This window comes from Melanerpes formicivorus, unplaced genomic scaffold (assembly GCF_026170545.1).
Source record: "Melanerpes formicivorus ecotype bairdi unplaced genomic scaffold, bMelFor1.0.p_v2 SCAF_121, whole genome shotgun sequence".
Lineage (NCBI taxonomy): Eukaryota > Metazoa > Chordata > Aves > Piciformes > Picidae > Melanerpes > Melanerpes formicivorus.
The window spans coordinates 1,302,865-1,322,434 of record NW_027142473.1 but is presented as its reverse complement, the minus strand read 5'-3'; the positions used below and the strand labels follow the sequence as shown (position 1 = coordinate 1,322,434).

At 55.8% G+C, this 19,570-nt stretch overlaps 2 protein-coding genes across 4 annotated transcripts; both read right to left on the bottom strand.

Moving 5' to 3' along the window:
• Positions 1-2,142: 2,142 nt before the first annotated feature.
• LOC137456323 (feather beta keratin-like) lies at positions 2,143-11,429 on the bottom strand. 3 transcript variants are annotated; one of them, XM_068167652.1, is made up of 3 exons: positions 11,130-11,429; positions 2,691-3,002; positions 2,143-2,590 (listed from the first exon to the last, which is right to left on the bottom strand). In XM_068167652.1, the coding sequence occupies exons 1-3, from the start codon at positions 11,401-11,403 to the stop codon at positions 2,253-2,255; spliced, it is 924 nt and encodes a 307-aa protein (XP_068023753.1). In that variant the 5' UTR covers positions 11,404-11,429; the 3' UTR covers positions 2,143-2,252. The 3 variants fall into 3 exon arrangements, with proteins under 3 accessions (XP_068023753.1, XP_068023755.1, XP_068023754.1); XM_068167654.1 differs by having other exon boundaries at positions 2,691-3,007; positions 11,130-11,195; XM_068167653.1 differs by lacking the exon at positions 2,691-3,002.
• A 2,147-nt stretch (positions 11,430-13,576) lies between these two features.
• Positions 13,577-14,653, bottom strand: LOC137456339 (feather beta keratin-like). Its single transcript, XM_068167672.1, has 2 exons — positions 14,121-14,653; positions 13,577-14,020 (listed from the first exon to the last, which is right to left on the bottom strand). The coding sequence occupies exons 1-2, from the start codon at positions 14,314-14,316 to the stop codon at positions 13,683-13,685; spliced, it is 534 nt and encodes a 177-aa protein (XP_068023773.1). The 5' UTR covers positions 14,317-14,653; the 3' UTR covers positions 13,577-13,682.
• Positions 14,654-19,570: the final 4,917 nt, after the last annotated feature.

Genomic DNA, 19,570 nt, shown 5'->3' with positions numbered 1-19,570 from the left:
GCTGGGGCCTGTCCTCTTTAGTATCTTCTAACCCTGATGTGGGCAAGGGGATGGAGGGCACACTCAAGAAGCTTGCAGATGACACCAAGATCCACAGGCAGAGGGATGTGCTTGAGGCTAGGAATGTTCTAGAGAGGGCTCTGGCCATGGGGGGACAATGGTATGAGGGTCACCAAAACTCTGTTCTATCTGTGGTGCTTAGGGCACTGGTTTGGAGTTGGATTGGGAGTGTTGGTTAAAGGTTGGACTCAGTTCTACTGAGGGACATTTCCAACTTAGGATTCTATGCTTCAGGAGTGTGGTGCCAGGGAGAGAGGGCGGCTGAGGTGTGGGCATGTGGCCGGTTGACGTTGCCCCCTTAAGAAAGGGAATATGGTGGACGGAAGTTGGTAAACGGAAGGAATAATCTAAACTGTTTCATTGGTGAAGTGGGAGGAAGCACCTTCGGAACTGGGAGTGAACTGGACATTTCCAGCACTTCTCTGTCAGTCTTGCTTCCGCCTCTTCTCCGTGCAGCAGCTTTCTGTGCTGGGCTTTCTGCCAAGGCCTCGGCCTTGAAAACAAGATACCAGGCCTGTATATTAACTCCTTTCCAATTAACACAAACTGCTTCTAACATTTTTTTTCCTCTCTTTTCTTTCTCTTTCTATCCCATTCTGGGGAAAGGGAGGGAGAGAGGGGAGAGCGGAGGTGGGGGACCCCTCTGCCTTGAGGGGGGTCACTCTCATTTCTGTGTTACTCTGTTGTATATCTTTGTATATATTGTAGATACTGTATATTTGTAAATATTCCCCTGCAAACCCTACATTGCTTTGTAAATATAGCTCCACTGCTTTGCTAATTCAGCTTGCGAGTTTTTTTTCCTTTCCCTTCAATTTTTTTTTCCCTTTTACTTTAGAAGGGGGAAGGGAGGAGGCTTCTTGGCCTTACCCCTTCCAAACCCACCACAGTGCAGAAGCGCCTTGGTGTGTCCAAGCCTGAATTTGGCCATGAGAATGGTTTGAGTTACATTCTGGAAGTCTCCTAGTGCTACTCTGTGGTGTTCTGGCTGGGTCTTTTGGTTTGAAGAGAGGTCTTCAGGCCCTTTTCCAACCCACCCCCATGGCCTCTTCAGCTCAGACGTTTTCTCCTGTGAGGCTGGAGAATGCTAGTTGTAATGGGTTGGGGCAAACCCCCTCCCCACCACGCGCAGAAATAACGAGCCAGACAAACGGGTTGCCAAAGTGATGGAAAGTGTAAATAGAGAACAGTGAGTGCGTGCAGAAAGCTAGAAGCACAGTGACAAGAGAGACCCCAAAACAGACCCTAAAGGATCCCATCCCCACCTGAGGGTGCTCCAAAGACCCACAGGTCTCCTCCTTCCTCCCCAGCCCCCCACTGCTAGGCCAGTCTCAGCTGGCCAGGTCTGAGATTGCCCATCCCCCCATGGCTTTGGTCCTAACCAGGGCCACGGCCGGGAGACATCTCCCCCAGTTACTGGGTGGTGGACAGGAAGGAAAAGAGGAAGTGCCAGACCTTGACATGGATTTTATAGTGGTGCAGGAATCATGGTAGGAAATACCTAATTTCCTGTGTCCACCCAATGGGCTGGGCTTCTGGACACAGGAAGCACCCCTGTAGCAGAGGGCACCCAGAAAAAACTACGACACTAGCCCAGAGCCTGCAGTGAAGAGGAAATGGTGTCCTAAGGCTGCTCCCCAGGGGGTGAGTTGAGGATGCCATAGGAAGGTAAGAGCATGGCCTGGGAACAGCCACCTGGGGGGAATGGGTACACTGGCCAGGCAGATGGTCCAAGAAGGACCAAGCACTACACCAAGTGAGGGTTCCACAGCAAGGCTGATGGTCAGCTGAGCAGCCTGTGGAGGGACTTGGCCAGAGGCATCACAGAGGAACGTTGTGGTGTTGGAACCTTTGTGTGAGGCACAGCTGGGGCTGTGTCACAATCCAAACCCTCCCAAGGTGCTGCTGTGAGGTATTGCTGGTGGCATATTTGTGAGGAGCTGCTGTGGACCTTTCTGACCGACTGCAAAGGCCAGGTGAGGCCTGGCCTTGAGAAGAAATTCAGTGGAGGCATGTGGGTCTGGTCTGCAGGAGAAGTTTATTGAGGGCAAAGCAGAGGGCAGAGGCAGGAGCAGCAAGGCACAGGAAGGGAGGCAGTGTGAGGGGCAAGCAGGGCGAGCATGAGGCCAGGGGCTTGTGTTGCAGGAGCTGTTGCAGGCTGTGTGTGGTGTCAGGGTTGGTGTGCAGGACCCTCAGCAGGGGTAGCAGCCTCTTGCGGCGCCGCAGCCGTAGCCCAGGCCAGCCAAGCCGTAGCCGTAGCCATTGCCGAAGGCGCCGGAGGAGATGGGCATTCCCTGGGCGTTGAGCTCGGTGCCCAGGGCAGCCCCTGAGGAGGATCCGACGGCGGTGCTCTGGGGGAAGGAGGTGAGGATGGGTCCTGGCAGGGTGACCAGCACGGGGGAAGGCTGGATGAAGACGCGGGAGTCCTGGCACTGCCTGACGCAGGGCTCGTTGCAGCTGTTGGCCAGCGGGGTGGGTCCGCCGGGGCGGCAGCGGTCGTAGCAGGCCATGGGTGTGGGGTGGAGGGTCCCTGGAAAAGAGAGAGGGTGTGGAGGGAGCGCAGGGGCTCGGGGGTGTGAGAGAGAAGGCCACTGGGGCAGGAGAAGGAGGGTGAGGGGCTGGAGGCTGACCTGGTGGAGGGAGCAGAGCGCAGGAGAAGGCGTCAGGAGGCGTCTGTGAGGGAGAGAGGCGCTGGGCCGGCTTTATGCTGGCAGGGCTGTTAGCAGAGGTGAGCCCAGCCCAGCAGAGGTGGGGTGTCAGCAGTGAGGTCATGGCGTGGCACTGGGGTGCTGTGGTTTGTGGGTCCCTTGTGGCCAGGGGTCTCATTTCCTGGCAGCCCTGCAATGGCTCCTCTGGCCCTGTTGTTTGTGAGCAGAGGAGCTGGGTGTGAGCTGGAGCCTGGAGGCCGTCTTGGGCACAGCGGTTCCTCAATGTGGAGCCTTCTGTTCTGAGAGGAGTAAGCAGTGAGGTCAGCAGCTCTGCCACCCTGAACTCTCAGAACACAGATTATGGCCTTTTGGGTTGCCTGGTGTACAAGAGTCCCTGTGGAGTCAGACATGAAGGTCAAAGGCGCCCAGAAGGGTGAGCAGCCTTTCCATTGGAAGTCATATGGATTCAATGCACACTGCCCCCATGTTCCTAAAGAGAAGCAGGTTCTGAATAAGAGCAGCCTAGCTGAACATAGAACATGTGACTTAGCCAGGCTCAGGTGCAGCTGAGCCTCTGTGTAGGCCTGGTGTTTATCCCTAGAGTTCAGGCCCTGTGCTGCAGCTTTCTCCCAAGGGTTGGGCAATGGCTATGAGCCCAGGTGAGCATTTCCAGGCTGTTTGTCACACAAGCTGCGCTGGATGCTGGGGAAGATGAATGGAGGTGGGAAGGAGTGGTGTGGGACTGGGTGTGGGCAGAAATGCTGAGGGAGCTGACTGCTGACCTTGGGAGGCCACTGTGCCTTAGCTTGGGATGGCCATGGTGCCTTGGAGCTATTCTTGAGGAGTGTGAGAAATCTCAGAGCCCTCCTGTGTTTGAGGCTTCAGTAGGAAGATCTGAGATATTAGACCCTGGTGAGCTTCACGTTGTCTCTAGGGCAGGTTCTCCAGAAAGTCCCTGCTGTTGATGACCTCACTAGGGAGGGCTGTCACTGCTGGTTGGCCCAGGGCACAGCAAACTCTGGCAACAGCCCTGCTGCCCTTTCTGTCTGCAGATATGGAACAGCAGCTATCCTGCTAGAGCTTTTGTTTGTGGCAGAGGCGCTGTATGGGAGGTGCATTGCTGAATCATAGGACCACAGGCTCCTCTGAGTTGGAAAAGGCCTTTAAGAACAGCTCAGAATTACTGAACACATCTGGTAGAAGAGACCTCCAAGCTCATCAAGGCCAACCCTCCACCCAGCACTGCAGGCTCAGCACCGAACCATGTCCCTAAGCACCAGCTCCACAGCTGCTGGAACACCCCCAGGGATGGGCACTGCAGCACTGCCCTGGGCAGCCTCTGCCAAGCTCTGAGATCCCTTCCAGGGCAGAGAGATTTCCTGAGATCCAGCCTGAGCCTCCCCTGGGGCAGCTTGGAACCATTGCCTCTGCTCCTGTCCCTTGCCACCAAGGAACAGAGGCTGTGCCCCCTCCTCACTGCAACCTCCCTGCAGGGAGCTGCAGAGAGCAAGGAGGTCTCCCTCAGCCTCCTCTTCTCCAGCCTGAACACAGTATCGCAGTATCACCAAGGTTGGAAGAGACCTCAAAGATCATCAAGTCCAACCTGTCACCACAGACCTCATGACTAGACCATGGTACCGAGTGCCACCTCCAATCCCCTCTTGAACCCCTCCAGGGATGGTGACTCCACCACCTCCCTGGGCAGCACATTCCAATGGTGAATGACTCTCTTGGTAAAGAACTTTCTCCTCACCTCCAGCCTAAACTTCCCCTGGCACTGCTTCAGACTGTGTCCTCTTGTTCTGGGGCTGGTTGCCTGGGAGAAGAGACCAACCCCTTCCTGGCTACAACCTCCCTTCATGTAGTTGTAGAGGGCAATGAGGTCACCCCTGAGCCTCCTCTTCTCCAGGCTAAACAACCCCAGCTCCCTCACCTCTCCTCACAGGGCTATGCTCAAGGCCTCTCACCAGCCTCATTGCCCTTCTCTGGACACCTTCAAGTGTCTCAATGTCCTTTTTAAACGGAGGGGCCCAGAACTGGACACAGGACTCAAGGTGTGGCCTAAGCAGTGCTGAGCACAGAGCACAATGAATTTCCTGCTCCTGCTGGCCACACTGTTCCTGATGCAGGCCAGGATGCCATTGGCCTTCTTGGCCACCTGGGCACACTGCTGGCTCATGTTTAGGCAGCTGTCAATCAGCACCCCCAGGTCCCTTTCTGCCTGGATGCTCTCCAGCCACTCTGACCCCAGCCTGTAGCTCTGCATAGGGTTGTTGTGGCCAACGTGCAGCACCTTGCTCTTGGATTTGTTTAATGCTATCCTGTTGGACTCTGCCCACCTGTCCAGTTGGTTGAGGTCCCTCTGCAGAGACCTCCCAGATATCTGCTGGGAACTTCATTCAGCAGGGAGGAGGCAGTCCAGAAGATTCCTGGAGCGAATGGAGGACAGCTTCCTGACACAGCTGTTAAGCGAGCCTACCAGGGGACAGGCTCTGCTTGACCTGCTGTTCTGCAATAGGGAAGGGCTGCTGGGAGATGTGATCGTGGGAGGCTGCCTGGGGTGCAGTGACCACGAGATAGTGAGGTATTCAATATGCAGGGAGATAGGGAGGGGCTAGCTAGGCCACTCTCCATCATTTTCCTCCAGTCCTGGCTCACAGGTGAGGTCCCAGATGACTGAAACTGGCCAATGTGGTCCCCATCCACAAGAAGGGTTGGATGGAGGAACCTGGAAACTACAGGCCTGGCAGCCTGACCTCAGTGCCAGGGAAAGTGATGGAGCAGATTATTCTGGCGGCAATAACTGCGCACCTGAAGGATGGCCAAAGGCTCAGGTCCAGCCAGCATGGATTTAGGAAGGGCAGATCCTGCCTCTCCAACCTGATCTCTTTCTATGATCAGGTGACCCGTCTGGTGGATGTGGGGAGGCCTGTGGATGAGGTCTACATGGACTTCAGCAAGGCCTTTGACACTGTCCCCCACAGCAAACTGCTGGCTAGCTGTCAGCCCATGGATTGGACCATTACACTCTGTGCTGCGTTAGGAACTGGCTGGAGTGCCAGGCCCATAGAATGGTAGTGAATGGTGCCACATCCAGCTGGCGGCCAGTCACCAGTGGTGTCCCCCAGGTATCATTGCTGGGCCCTGTCCTCTTCAACATATTCATCGATGATCTGGATGAAGGGGTAGAGTCAGTCATCAGCAAGTTTGCAGATGACACAAAGTTAGGGGCAGATGTTGGTCAGTTAGAGGGTAGAAAGGCTCTGCAGAGGGACCTCACAGTATCACAGTATCACTTAGGTTGGAAAGGACCTCGAGGATCATCGAGTCCAACCTATCAACACAGACCCCATGACTAGACCATGGCACCAAGTGCCACGTCCAATCTCCCCTTGAACGCCTCCAGGGTCGATGACTCAACCACCTCCCTGGGCAACCCGTTCCAATGACGAACGACTCGCTCGGTGAAGAACTTCCTCCTCACCTCGAGTCTGAACCTCCCCTGGCGCAGCTTGAGACTGTGTCCCCTTGTTCCAGTGCTGGTTGCCTGGGAGAAGAGGCCAACCCCCTCCTGGCTACAACCACCTTTCAGGTAGTTGTAGAGGGCAATGAGGTCACCCCTGAGCCTCCTCTTCTCCAGGCTAAACAATCCCAGCTCCCTCAGCCTCTCCTCATAGGGCTTGTGTTCAAGGCCTCTCACCAGCCTTGTTGCCCTTCTCTGGACACACTCAAGTGTTTCAATGTCCTTCTTAAACTGAGGAGCCCAGAACTGGACACAGTACTCAAGGTGTGGCCTAACCAGAGCAGAGTACAGGGGCACTATGACCTCCCTGCTCCTGCTGGCCACACTATTCCTAATGCAGGCCAGGATGCTATTGGCCCTCCTGGCCACCTGGGCACACTGCTGGCTCATATTCAGGTGGCTGTCGATCAGCACACCCAGGTCCCTCTCTGTTTGGGAGCTCTCCAGCCACTCCGACCCCAGCCTATAGCTCTGCATGGGATTGCCGTAGCCAAAGTGCAGCACTCGGCACTTGGACTTGTTGAATGCCATCCCGTTGGACTCTGCCCATCTGTCTAGTCGGTCGAGGTCCCTCTGCAGAGCCTTTCTACCCTCTAACTGACTAACATCTGCCCCTAACTTTGTGTCATCTGCAAACTTGCTGATGACTGACTCTACCCCTTCATCCAGATCATCAACGAATATGTTGAAGAGGACAGGGCCCAGCACTGATCCCTGGGGGACACCACTGGTGACTGGCCTCCAGCTGGATGCGGCACCGTTCACGACCACTCTCTGGGCCTGGCCCTCCAGCCAGTTCCTAACCCAGCACAGAGTGTAGTGGTCCAATCCACGGGCTGACAGCTTAGTCAGCAGTTTGCTGTGGGGGACGGTGTCAAAGGCCTTGCTGAAGTCTAGGTAGACCACATCCACAGGCCTCCCCACATCCACCAGACGGGTCACCTGATCATAGAAAGAGATCAGGTTGGAGAGGCAGGATCTGCCCTTCCTGAATCCATGTTGGCTGGACCTGAGCCCTTGGCCATCCTTCAGGTGCGCAGTTATTGCCGCCAGGATAATCTGCTCCATCACTTTCCCTGGCACTGAGGTCAGGCTGCCAGGCCTGTAGTTTCCAGGTTCCTCCATCCGACCCTTCTTGTGGATGGGGACCACGTTGGCCAGTTTCCAGTCATCTGGGACCTCACCGGTGAGCCAGGACTGGAGGAAAATGATGGAGAGTGGCCTAGCTAGCACATCCGCCAGCTCTCTCAGCACCCTAGGATGGATCCCATCTGGTCCCATGGACTTGTGGATATCCAAGTGGCTCAGAAGGTCCCGAACTAACTCCTCATGGATTTCCAGGGTATTACTCTGCTCCCCGACCCCAACGCCCAGCTCCGGAGACCACTCGTCCTGAACTCCTGCCTTGCTGTTAAACAGTGAGACAAAGAAGGTGTTCAGGACCTCAGCTTTATCCTCATCCTCAGTAACTGTGTTCCCCTCCAGGTCCACTAGGGAGTTCAGGTTCTTCCTGCCCTTCTTCTTATTATTAATATATTTATAAAAATGCTTTTATTGTCTTTGACTGAGGTGGCCAGCTTCAGTTCCAGCTGGGCCTTAGCCTCCCTAATTTTATTCCTACATAATCTAACAGCTTCCTTGAACATACCTCGAGAAGCCTTCCCCTCCTTCCAAAGGTGATACAGCCTCCTCTTCCCCCTTAAATCCTCCAGGAGCTGCTTGCTCATCCAGGCTGGTCGCCTTCCCCGCCGGCCTGCCTTCCGGCACGTGGGAACCGCCAATTCCTGTGCCTTCAAGAGCTCCTGTTTGAAGTAGGTCCTACCCTCCTGAACCCCTTGGTTCATGAGGGCTGGTACCCAGGGGACTTTGCAGAGAAGTTTTTTAAATAGGCTGAAGTTCGCCCTTCGGAAGTCAAAGGTGAAGGTTCTGTTGGTGCTCCTCCCAATCTCCCTGCATATTGAAAACTTCACTATCTCGTGGTCACTGCACCCTAGGCAGCCTCCCACGATCACATCTCCCAGCAGCCCTTCCCTATTGCAGAACAGCAGGTCAAGCAGAGCCTGTCCCCTGGTAGGCTCGCTTAACAGCTGTGTCAGGAAGCAGTCCTCCATTCGCTCCAGGAATCTTCTGGACTGCCTCCTCCCTGCTGAATGAAGTTCCCAGCAGATATCTGGGAGGTTGAAGTCACCAACAAGGACAAGATCTGATGATCTTGAGACAGCCTCCAGTTGCTTGTAGAACAACTCATCAGCCGCCTCATCCTGGTTGGGTGGTCTGTAACAGATTCCAATCAGGATGTCAGACTTGTTAGGTTGTCCTCTGCTCCCCGACCCCAACGCCCAGCTCCGGAGACCACTCGTCCTGAACTCCTGCCTTGCTGTTAAACATTGAGGCAAAGAAGGTGTTCAGGACCTCAGCTTTATCCTCATCCTCAGTAACTGTGTTCCCCTCCAGGTCCAATAAGGAGTGCAGGTTCTTCCTGCCCTTCTTTTTAGTGTTAATGTATTTGTAACAATGCTTTTGGTTATCTTTCACAGAGGTGTTCAGCTTCAGTTCCAACTGGGCCTTTGTCTCTCTAATTTTTCTCCTACATAATCTAACAGCATCATTAAATACATCAGGAGAAGCCTTCCCCTCCTCCCAAAGGTGATACAGCCTCTTTTTATCCCTTAACTCCTCCAGGAGATGCTTGCTCATCCAGGCCCAGAGCCTTCCCCGCTGGCTCATCTTTCGACTCATGGGAACTGCCAGTTGCTGTGCCTTCAAGAGCTCCTGTTTGAAGCAGCGCCAACCAGCCTGGACCCCTTGGTTCTTGAGGGCTGCTACCCAGGGAACTTTGCAAAAAAGTTTCCTAAACAGGCTGAAGTTTGCCCTCCTGCAGTCCAAGGTGAAGGTTAGAATAAACTTTATTAGAATAAACCAAACCAGGTTGGAAGAGACCTTCAAGATCATCGTGTCCAACCCATCAACCAATCCAACCCACCCAAACAGCTAACCCATGGCACCAAGCACCCCATCAAGTCTCCTCCTGAACACCTTCAATGACGGTGACTCCACCACCTCCCCAGGCAGCACATTCCATAGCGCAATCACTCTTTCTGTATAGAACTTCTTCTTAACATCCAACCTGAACCTCCCCTGGCACAGCCTGAGACCGTGTCCTCTTGTTCTGGTACTGGGTGCCTGGGAGAAGAGACCAACATTCGCCTGTCTACAACCTCCCTTCAGGTAGTTGTAGAGAGCGATAAGGTCACCCCTGAGTCTCCTCTTCTCCAGGCTGAGCAACCCCAGCTCCCTCAGTCTTTCCTCATAGGGCTGTGTTCCGAACCCCTCACCCACTTTGTTGCTCTTCTCTGGACTCGTTCCAGCAAGTCAACCTCCTTCCTAAACTGAGGGGCCCAGAACTGGACACAGGACTCGAGGTGTGGCCTAACCAGTGCAGTATACAGGGGCAGAATGACCTCCCTGCTCCTGCTGGCCACACTGTTCCTGATGCAGGCCAGGATGCCATTGGCCCTCTTGGCTGCCTGCGCACACTTCAGGCTCATGTTCAGCCTACCATCGACCAGTACCCCCTGGTCCCTCTCTGCCCGGCTGCTCTCCAGCCACTCTGACCCCAGCCTGTAGCACTGCATGGGATTGTTGTGGCCAATGTGCAGAACCTGGCACTTGGATGTGTTAAATCTCATGCCGTTGGACTCTGCCCATCTGTCCAGCCTGACCAGGTCCCTCTGCAGAGCCTCTCTACCCTCCAGCAGATCAACTCTTGCCCCCAGCTTGGTGTCGTCAGCAAATTTACTGATGATGGACTCAATGCCCTCATCCAGATCATCAATAAAGATATTAAAGAGCACAGGGCCCAGCACTGATCCTTGGGGCACACCACCGGTGCCTGGCTGCCAGCTGGCTGTGGCACCATTCACCACCACTCTCTGGGCTCAGCCTCCAGCCAGTTCCTAACCCATCGCAGTGTGCTCCCGTCCAAGCCAGGGGCTGACAGCTTGGCCAGGAGTTTTCTGTGGGGGACGGTGTCAAAGGCCTTGCTGCGGTCCAGGTAGACTACATCCACAGGCCTCCCCACATCCACCAGGCAGTCACCTGATCGTAGAAGGAGATCAGGTTGGTCAGGCAGGACCTGCCCTTCCTAAATCCATGCTGGCTGGGCCTGAGCCCTTGGCCATCCTGTAAGTGCTGTGTTAAAAAAAAAAACAAAACATGCAAAGACAGCACTAAGCACCTCTGAGGGTTAGCTGGGCCATGCCAGCTCACTCTCACACTGGTTTTGATGGTTATTGGATTTCAGTGATGTCCACACACAGCTACACAAAGCTCTCATGGCAGCTTTCAGCACAAGCCACGGGCGAGGAATGGAAACTGCAGCAGCCAGACTCCAGCCTGGGGTGAGATTCAGAGGGGTGGGAGATTGTTCTACCCAGTCCTAGGGTAGCTTGTCTAACACAGCTTCACCAGTCACTGCTTTCAGACCTACCTCCTACCCTCCATCTCCAAGGTTCGGGGCTGTTCCCACCTCAGCCCACAGAACCCTTGGACAAGAGGCTTTGTCCCACTTCAAGCTGAGATGATTTCAATCTGACCTTGGGCTCTGCCACTCCCCTGCACACAAACCTTCACCAGTCTGCTCCTTTCTGTCCCATTTCCATGGTCTCTGAAGCTGATGGGGGAAAGCAGCAAGTTCCACACTGAACTGAGCTCCACCGTGAGGTGCAGCCCACCCTGACCTCACACCCAGGCTGCTGCCTGCTGGTGCTGAGAGCCGGAAGACCTTAAGAGCCATGTCTCCTCTTGCACCACTGCCAGCTCCACCCCCAGGGCAGAGCATTCCGAGGTGTTTTCAGCTCCCCTTTCTGTCTGCCTGTCCCTCCAGAGCCCACACTCACCTCTGACACTCGCTGCAGGTTCCGGCTGGCAATCACCGTCCGGCAGCCGTGCCTGCAGGGAAGGGGCTGGTGAGAGCCAGGGCCGGCTCCTCACGGGGTGGCCAGGCTTCGGCTGGCGGAGGGTTGCACAACAGCCCTGCAGGGCAGCAGCTTCTGCAACTCCAGGCTCACAGACCCGCAGAGGGGCAGGGTCACGGCTCACTGCAGACCCAGCCCAGGGCAGCGCCACTGCCTGCCTCTCGCTCCCCAAGCCCCCAGAGCCTGCAGCAGGCATCTCCTGCCCGCAGCTCCCACCAGAGCTCTGTCGACCCAGGCTTCGCGCTCCACCTCCCCCTTGCTCCCACAGGGGAGCAAGGTTCTGTTGGTGCTCCTCCCTATCTCCCTGCATATTGAAACCTTCACTATCTCGTGGTCACTGCACCCTAGGCAGCCTCCCACGATCACATCTCCCAGCAGCCCTTCTCTATTGCAGAACAGCAGGTCAAGCAGAGCCTGACCCCTGGTAGGCTCACTTAACAGCTGCATCAGGAAGCTGTCCTCCATGCACTACAGGAATCTTCTGGACTGCCTCCTCTCTGCTGAATTAAGTTCCCAGCAGATATCTGGCAGGTTGAAGTCACCCACAAGGACAAGATCTGATGATCTTGAAACAGCCTCCAATTGTTTATAGAATGTTTCATCTGCTGCCTCCTCCTGGTTGGGTGGTCCATAACAGACTCCAACCAGGATGTCAGAACTGTTAGGCCTCCCTCTGATTTTACCCCACAGGCTCTCAATCCCTTCATTCTCCACCTCAACCTCTGTGGCATCGAGCAACTCCCTAATATACAGAGCCACCCTTCTCCTCTTCTCCCTCTCCTGTCTCTCCTAAAGAGCCTATATCCCCTCAGTGTAGGACTCCAATCACGTGTGTGAATGGTGAAATTCAGTGTGTTCCACAAAGAAATTTAACTTTAGCTGAGAGAGTTTAATTTCAGAGTGTTGTACAGCTACATCGTGCCCAAAGGAAGAACCCATGAGGAGTCTACGGTGCACGAGGCCTGAGAACCCTGAGAGCCCTGAGTCACCTGAGAGTCCCTGCTCCTTTTCTTTGCTTTGTCTGTGGAGAGACAAACTGTTTCCTGTTTCCTGGTTTTTGGACTTCTGAATCATCTGCATCAGAAGACAGCCAGTTCTACTGAGGGACATTTCCAACTTGTGACTCTGTGCTTCAGGAGTGTGGTGCCAGGGAGAGAGGATGGCTGAGGTGTGGACAAAAGCGCCTTGGTGTGTCCAAGCCTGAATTTGGCCATGAGAATGGTTTGAGTTACATTCTGGAAGTCTCCTAGTGCTACTCTGTGGTGTTCCGGCTGGGTCTTTTGGTTTGAAGAGAGGTCTTCAGGCCCTTTTCCAAGCCACCCCCATGGCCTCTTCAGCTCAGACGTTTTCCCCTGTGAGGCTGGAGAATGCTAGTTGCAATGGGTTGGGGCAAACCCCCTCCTCACCACGCGCAGAAATAACGAGCCAGACAAACGGATTGCCAAAGTGATGGAAAGTGTAAATAGAGAACAGTGAGTGCGTGCAGAAAGCTAGAAGCACAGTGACAAGAGAGACCCCAAAACAGACCCTGAACGATCCCATCCCCACCTGAGGGTGCTCCAAAGACCCACAGGTCTCCTCCTCCCTCCCCACCCCCCTACTGCTAGGCGAGTCTCAGCTGGCCAGGTCTGAGATTGCCCATCCCCCCATGGCTTTGGTCCTAACCAGGGCCACGGCCGGGAGACATCTCCCCTAGTTACCAGGTGGCGGAGAGGAAGGAAAAGAGGAAGTGCCAGACCTCGATGTGGATTTTATAGTTGTGCAGGAATCATCGTAGGAAATACCTAATTTCCTGTGTCCACCCAATGGGCTGGGCTTCTGGACACAGGAAGCACCCCTGTAGCAGAGGGCACCCAGAAAAAACTACGACACTAGCCCAGAGCCTGCAGTGAAGAGGAAATGGTGTCCTAAGGCTGCTCCCCAGGGGGCGAGTTGAGGATGCCATAGGAAGGTAAGAGCATGGCCTGGGAACAGCCACCTGGGGGGAATGGGTACACTGGCCAGGCAGATGGTCCAAGAAGGACCAAGCACTACACCAAGTGAGGGTTCGACAGCAAGGCTGGTGGTCAGCTGGGCAGCCTGTGGAGGGACTTGGCCAGAGGCATCACAGAGGAACGTTGTGGTGTTGGAGCCTTTGTGTGAGGCACAGCTGGGGCTGTGTCACAATCCAAACCCTCCCAAGGTGCTGCTGTGAGGTATTGCTGGTGGCATATTTGTGAGGAGCTGCTGTGGACCTTTTTAACCAACTGCAAAGGCCAGGTGAGGCCTGGCCTTGAGAAGAAATTCAGAGGAGGCATGTGGGTCTGGTCTGCAGGAGAAGTTTATTGAGGGCAAAGCAGAGGGCAGAGACAGGAGCAGCAAGGGACAGGAAGGGAGGCGGTGTGAGGGGCAAGCAGGGCGAGCATGAGGCCAGGGGCTTGTGTTGCAGGAGCTGCTGCAGGCTGTGTGTGGTGTCAGGGTTGGTGTGCAGGGCCCTCAGCAGGGGAAGCAGCCTCTTGCTGCGCCGCAGCCATAGCCCAGGCCAGCCAAGCCATAGCCGTAGCCGTTGCCGAAGGCGCCGGAGGAGATGGGCATTCCCTGGGCGTTGAGCTCGGTGCCCAGGGCAGCCCCTGAGGAGGATCCGACGGCGGTGCTCTGGGGGAAGGAGGTGAGGATGGGTCCTGGCAGGGTGACCAGCACGGGGGAAGGCTGGATGAAGACGCGGGAGTCCTGGCACTGCAAGACGCAGGGCTCGTTGCAGCTGTTGGCCAGCGGGGAGGGTCCGCCGGGGCGGCAGCGGTCGTAGCAGGCCATGGGTGTGGGGTGGAGGGGCCCTGGAAGAGAGAGAGGGTGTGGAGGGAGCGCAGGGGCTCGGGGGTGTGAGAGAGATTGCCACTGGGGCAGGAGAAGGAGGGTGAGGGGCTGGAGGCTGACCTGGTGGAGGGAGCAGAGCGCAGGAGAAGGCGTCAGGAGGCGTCTGTGAGGGAGAGAGGCGCTGGGCCGGCTTTATGCTGGCAGGGCTGTCAGCAGAGGTGAGCCCAGCCCAGCAGAGGTGGGGTGTCAGCAGTGAGGTCATGGCGTGGCACTGGGGTGCTGTGGTTTGTGGGTGCCTTGTGTCCAGGGGCCTCATTTCCTGGCAGCCCTGCAAATTCTCCTCTGGCTCTGTGGTTTATGAGCAAAGAGGGAGCTGGATGTGAGCTGGAGCCTGGAGGGCATCTTGGGCACAGCTGTTCCTCAGTGGTGGAGCCTTCTGTTCTGAGAGGAGTAAGCAGTGAGGTCAGCAGCTCTGCCACTCTGCACTTTCAGAACACAGATTATGGCCTTTTGAGGTGCTTGGTGTGCAAGAGTGTCTTTGGAGTCAGACATGAAGGTCAAAAGCGCCCAGAAGGGCCAACAGCCTTTCCGTTGGAAGTCATGTGGATTCAAGTGCAGACTGTCCCCATCTTCCTAAAGATGAACAGGTTGTGAATAAGAGCAACCTAGGTGAACATAGAACATGTGACTTAGCTAGGCTCAGGTGCAGCTGAGCCTGTGCGTAGGCCTGGTGTTTCTCCCTACATTTCGGCATGCAGACTGTGGCTGCAGAGTCCAGGGCCTGTGCTGGGGCTTCCTCCCAAGGGTTGGGCAATGGCTATGAGCCCAGGTGAGCATTTCCAGGCTGTTTGTCAGACAAGCTGCGCTGGATGCTGGGGAAGATGAATGGAGGTGGGAAGGAGTGGTGTGGGACTGGGTGTGGGCAGAAATGCTGAGGGAGCTGACTGCTGACCTTGGGAGGCCACTGTGCCTTAGCTTGGGATGGCCATGGTGCCTTGGAGCTATTCTTGAGGAGTGTGAGAAATCTCAGAGCCCTCCTGTGTTTGAGGCTTCAGTAGGAAGATCTGAGATATTAGACCCTGGTGAGCTTCACGTTGTCTCTAGGGCAGGTTCTCCAGAAAATCCTCCTGGAAAGTGCCTCTCTGAGCAGGGATTGAGCTGAGAAGGCAAACCCCTGACCAGAGTTAGCTCTGGCCTAGCTCACACCAGGACAGGCTAATTAAAGGCTATGCCATTTTCCAGCTGTGGGTCTGTGCTGCAGTGGAGGAGCCCCACTGGGCACTTTCTTCCCCTCCTTGCTTTTTAAAAGTCCAAATGCTGTTGAAGCTGTGGAGCTCTCACCTGGAGTTCATGGAACTTGCAGGGCTGAGCATAGGAAAAGACCTCCCAAGAAACAGCCTTGTGGGGGTGCATGCCCCCATGCCTCCCCTGTGCTCTCTGCTCACCTGTGGCTGCCACACAAGCAGTCCCTGCTGTTGATGACCTCACTAGGGAGGGCTGTCACTGCTGGTTGGCCCAGGGCACAGCAAACTCTGGCAACAGCCCTGCTGCCCTTTCTGTCTGCAGATATGGAACAGCAGCTATCCTGCTAGAGCTTTTCTTTGTGGCAGGGTTGCTGCATGGGAGGTGCATTGCTGAATCATAGGACCACAGGCTCCTGTGATTTGGAAAAGGCCTTTAAGAACAGCTCAGAATCACAGAACACATCTGGTTGGAAGAGACCTCCAAGCTCATCCAGGCCAACCCTCCACCCAGCACTGCAGGCTCAGCACCGAACCATGTCCCTAAGCACCAGCTCCACAGGCTGCTGGAACACCCCCAGGGATGGGCACTGCAGCACTGCCCTGGGCAGCCTCTGCCAATCTCTGAGATCCCTTCCAGGGCAGAAAGATTTCCTGAGATCCAACCTGAGCCTCCCCTGGGGCAGCTTGGAACCATTGCCTCTACTCCTGCCCCTTGCCACCAAGGAACAGAGGCTGTGCCCCCTCCTCACCCCAACCTCCCTGCAGGGATCTGTAGAGAGCAAGGAGGTCTCCCTCAGCCTCCTCTTCTCCAGCCTGAACACAGTATCACAGTATCACCAAGGTTGGAAGAGACCTCAAAGATCAGCAAGTCCAACCTATCACCCCAGACCTCATGACTAGACCATGGCACCGAGTACCACATCCAATCCCCTCTTGAACACCTCCAGGGATGGGGACTCCACCACCTCCCTGGGCAGCACATTCCTCACCTCCAGCCTAAACCTCCCCTGGCACCGCTTGAGACTGTGTCCTCTTGTTCTGGGGCTGGTTGCCTGGGAGAAGAGACCAACCCCTTCCTGGCTACAACCTCCCTTCATGTAGTTGTAGAGGGCAATGAGGTCTCCCCTGAGCCTCCTCTACTCCAGGCTAAGCAACCCCAGCTCCCTCACCTCTCCTCACAGGGCTGTGCTCAAGGCCTCTCACCAGCCTCATTGCCCTTCTCTGGACACCTTCAAGTCTCTCAATGTCCTTTTTAAACGGAGGGGCCCAGAACTGGACACAGGACTCAAGGTGTGGCCTAAGCAGTGCTGAGCACAGAGCACAATGGGAACTGCCAGTTCCTGGGCCTTCAAGAGCTCCTGTTTGAAGTAGCTCCAACCAGCCTGGACCCCTCGGTTCTTGAGGGCTGCTACCCAGGGAACTTTGTGAATAAGCCTCTTAAACAGGCTGAAGTTTGCCCTCCTGCAGTCCAAGGTGAGGGGGACACCCCCAAACCTGCCCCAAGAGGAGCCCAGGATGGTTAACCATGGTGAAGATGCCTACTGCTGGGCAGATTAGATTGACTGCCTGGTTCTCCTCTGCTCTGCCCTGCTGAGACCACAGCTCAATGCTGTGTCCAGTTTGGGGCTCCCCAGCTCAAGAGAGACAGAGAGCTGCTGGAGAGAGTGCAGGGGAGGCTGTGAGGATGCTGAAGGGAGTGGAAGAGCTCTGCTGTGAAGAGAGACTGAGAGCCCTGGGGCTGATTGGTGTGGAGAGGAGAAGGCTGAGAGGGATCTGATCAATGTCTGTCAATAGCTGAGGGCTGGGGGTCAGGAGGAGGGGGCCAGGCTCTTTTGGGTGCTCTTTTGGGTGGGCCAGGCTCTGCTTGGTGGTGCCCAGGGACAGCACAAGGACCAACAGGGACAAGCTGGAAGCCAGGAGGTTCCACCTCAACATGAGGAGAAACTTCTCTGGTGTGAGGCTGCTGGAGCCTGGAGCAGGCTGCCCAGAGAGGCTGTGGAGTCTCCTGCTCTGGAGCCTTCCCAGCCCCCCCTGGATGTGTTCTGTGTGCCCTGCCCTGGGTGCCCTGCTCTGGCAGGGGTTGGGCTGGGTGAGCTCTGGAGGTCCCTCCCAGCCCCTACAGTTCAGTGCTTCTGTGGTTTCAGTTCAGCTCCAGGCCCTGTGCTGTCTTACCATGAAGCTGCTTCCCTAAAAAGGCCTTCAGGAGGGACTCCACCCCTGAGCTGACCTCCAGGCCCTCTGCAGTGGCTGCAAATCATTGTTCCTGCATTCAATCCCTAAACCTTTCCTAATCCTTTGGTTACCTCACTCCAGCTGAGCCTGCCCTGAGCTTTTCAAGGCCACTGCTCCCTGCCTGTTGCTGATTGCTGTGCTGCTTCTCCCTGGGTGAATGTTTACTCTCTAGGCAGTGGATGAAATCAGCTCAATGGCTTCTGGTGGGACAGAAAGCTCTTGGGCAGGAACCAGACCACTGCCTTAAACCACATCCAAGCAGCTTGACTCTGCTCCATTCCAGGTGTCTCTGCCCAATGAGTTACTGCACAGCTGCCTTCCCTACCCTGCACAGTCCACAGTTAGGGCAATAGTGTGCAGCTGATGCCAGGCTGAGTGGTGTGGTGTCCTGAAGGACAGGATGGTGCCAGCCAGAGGGACCTGGACAGGCTGCAGAGGTGGCTGAGGAGAACCTCATGAGGTCCAGTAAGGCAAAGTGCAAGGTCCTGCACCTAGGTCAGGGCAATCCTCAATATCAGTCCAGGCTGGGGGTGAGAAGATTGAGAGCAGCCCTGCAGAGAAGGACTTGGGAGTGCTGGAGGTGGGGAGAAGCTGGACAGGAGCCAGCAATGGGCATTGGCAGCACAGAAGGCCAAGGGCAGCCTGGGCTGCATCCAAAGCAGTGTGGCCAGAGCTGGAGAGAGAGGATCCTGCCCCTCTGCTCTGCTCTGGGGAGACCTCACCTGCAGGGCTGGGGCCAGCTGTGGAACCCCAGCACAAGAGAGACCTGGAGCTGATGGAGAGGGTCCAGAGAAGGCCACAGAGCTGATCAGAGGGATGGACAACCTCTGCTGTGGGGACAGGCTGGGAGAGCTGGGGCTGTGCAGCCTGGAGAAGACCTTAGAGAATGGAGAAGACCTTAGAGGGAGACCTTAGAGCTGCATTCAGGATCAGCCTGGCTGTGTCCCTGGGCAGCCTGCTCTAGCTGGAGCTGTCCCTGCTGCCTGCAGGGGCTTGGCCAAGATGCCCTTGGAGGCTCCCTTCCAACCCACTACAATCTATGAGTCTTTGAACAGCTGCAGCCAGCTCTTCACCAGTGATCTCACACACTCAGGACCCATCTCTCACCTCAGGGACCTCTCCTTCACCATCTTCTGAGCTATTTTTCTGCTCCTCTCTAAAGTTGTCTTGGCAGTGCTGAAAAACCCCAGAATTAGTGCCACTCAAATCTGCCTTTTGAAGCAATTGCTTCCATTCTGAGATCCTGGGAAACCTTTCAAGCTCTGTTGCAGTGGAGAAGAATAAGGGCTGGCCAAGCATCCCTGCCCCTGCCTGGGAAGTGTAGGCACCACACTGACTTCAGATGATGACATTTCTGTTCCTGCAGCTCCATCAGTGAGGAACTGCCCATGAAGTCCTCTCCTTTCAATCACTGTGTGGTCATGGGGAAGGGTCTGGTTCCCCTCCCCCTCTGCTCTGCCCTGCTGAGACCACAGCTGCAATGCTGTGTCCAGTTTGGGGCTCCCCAGCTCAAGAGAGACAGAGAGCTGCTGGAGAGAGTGCAGGGGAGGCTGTGAGGACGCTGAAGGGAGTGGAAGAGCTCTGCTGTGAAGAGAGACTGAGAGCCCTGGGGCTGATTGGTGTGGAGAGGAGAAGGCTGAGAGGGAGCTGATCAATGTCTGTCAATAGCTGAGGGCTGGGGTCAGGAGGGAAGGGACAGGGACAGCCTCTGCTCAGCTGCACCCTGGGATAGGCCAAGAGACAATTGATGGAAAGTGCAGCACAGGAGGTTCCAGCTCAACATGAGGAGAAACTTCTTGACTGTGAGGGTCCCAGAGGCCTGGAGCAGGCTGCCCAGAGAGGTTGTGGAGTCTCCTTCTGTGGAGCCTTTGCAGCCCTGTCTGGATGTGTTCTGTGTGACCTGTGCTGGATTCTCTGCTCCTGCTCTGGCAGGGGCTTGGACTGGCAGATCTCCAGGGGTCCCTTCCTACCCCTAACACCCTGTGAGCCTGTGGACAGGGCTGGGGAGGAGTAGCTGAGGGAGCTGGGGGTGTTCAGTGTGGAGAAGAGGAGGCTGAGGGAGACCTCCTTGCTCTCTACAGCTTCCTGGAAGGA

Bases quoted from the DNA above. Each gene is read 5' to 3' on its own strand.
- LOC137456323 (XM_068167652.1), bottom strand. From the start codon at position 11,403: ATGCCTGCTGCAGGCTCTGGGGGCTTGGGGAGCGAGAGGCAGGCAGTG. The intron at 3,003-11,129 runs GTGAGTGTGGGC...CTCTCAGAACAG, and splicing joins ACCTGCAGCGAGTGTCAGAG to AAGGCTCCACATTGAGGAAC. The intron at 2,591-2,690 runs GTCAGCCTCCAG...TCTCTTTTCCAG, and splicing joins CGCTCTGCTCCCTCCACCAG to GGACCCTCCACCCCACACCC.
- LOC137456339 (XM_068167672.1), bottom strand. From the start codon at position 14,316: ATGAGGCCCCTGGACACAAGGCACCCACAAACCACAGCACCCCAGTGC. The intron at 14,021-14,120 runs GTCAGCCTCCAG...TCTCTCTTCCAG, and splicing joins CGCTCTGCTCCCTCCACCAG to GGCCCCTCCACCCCACACCC.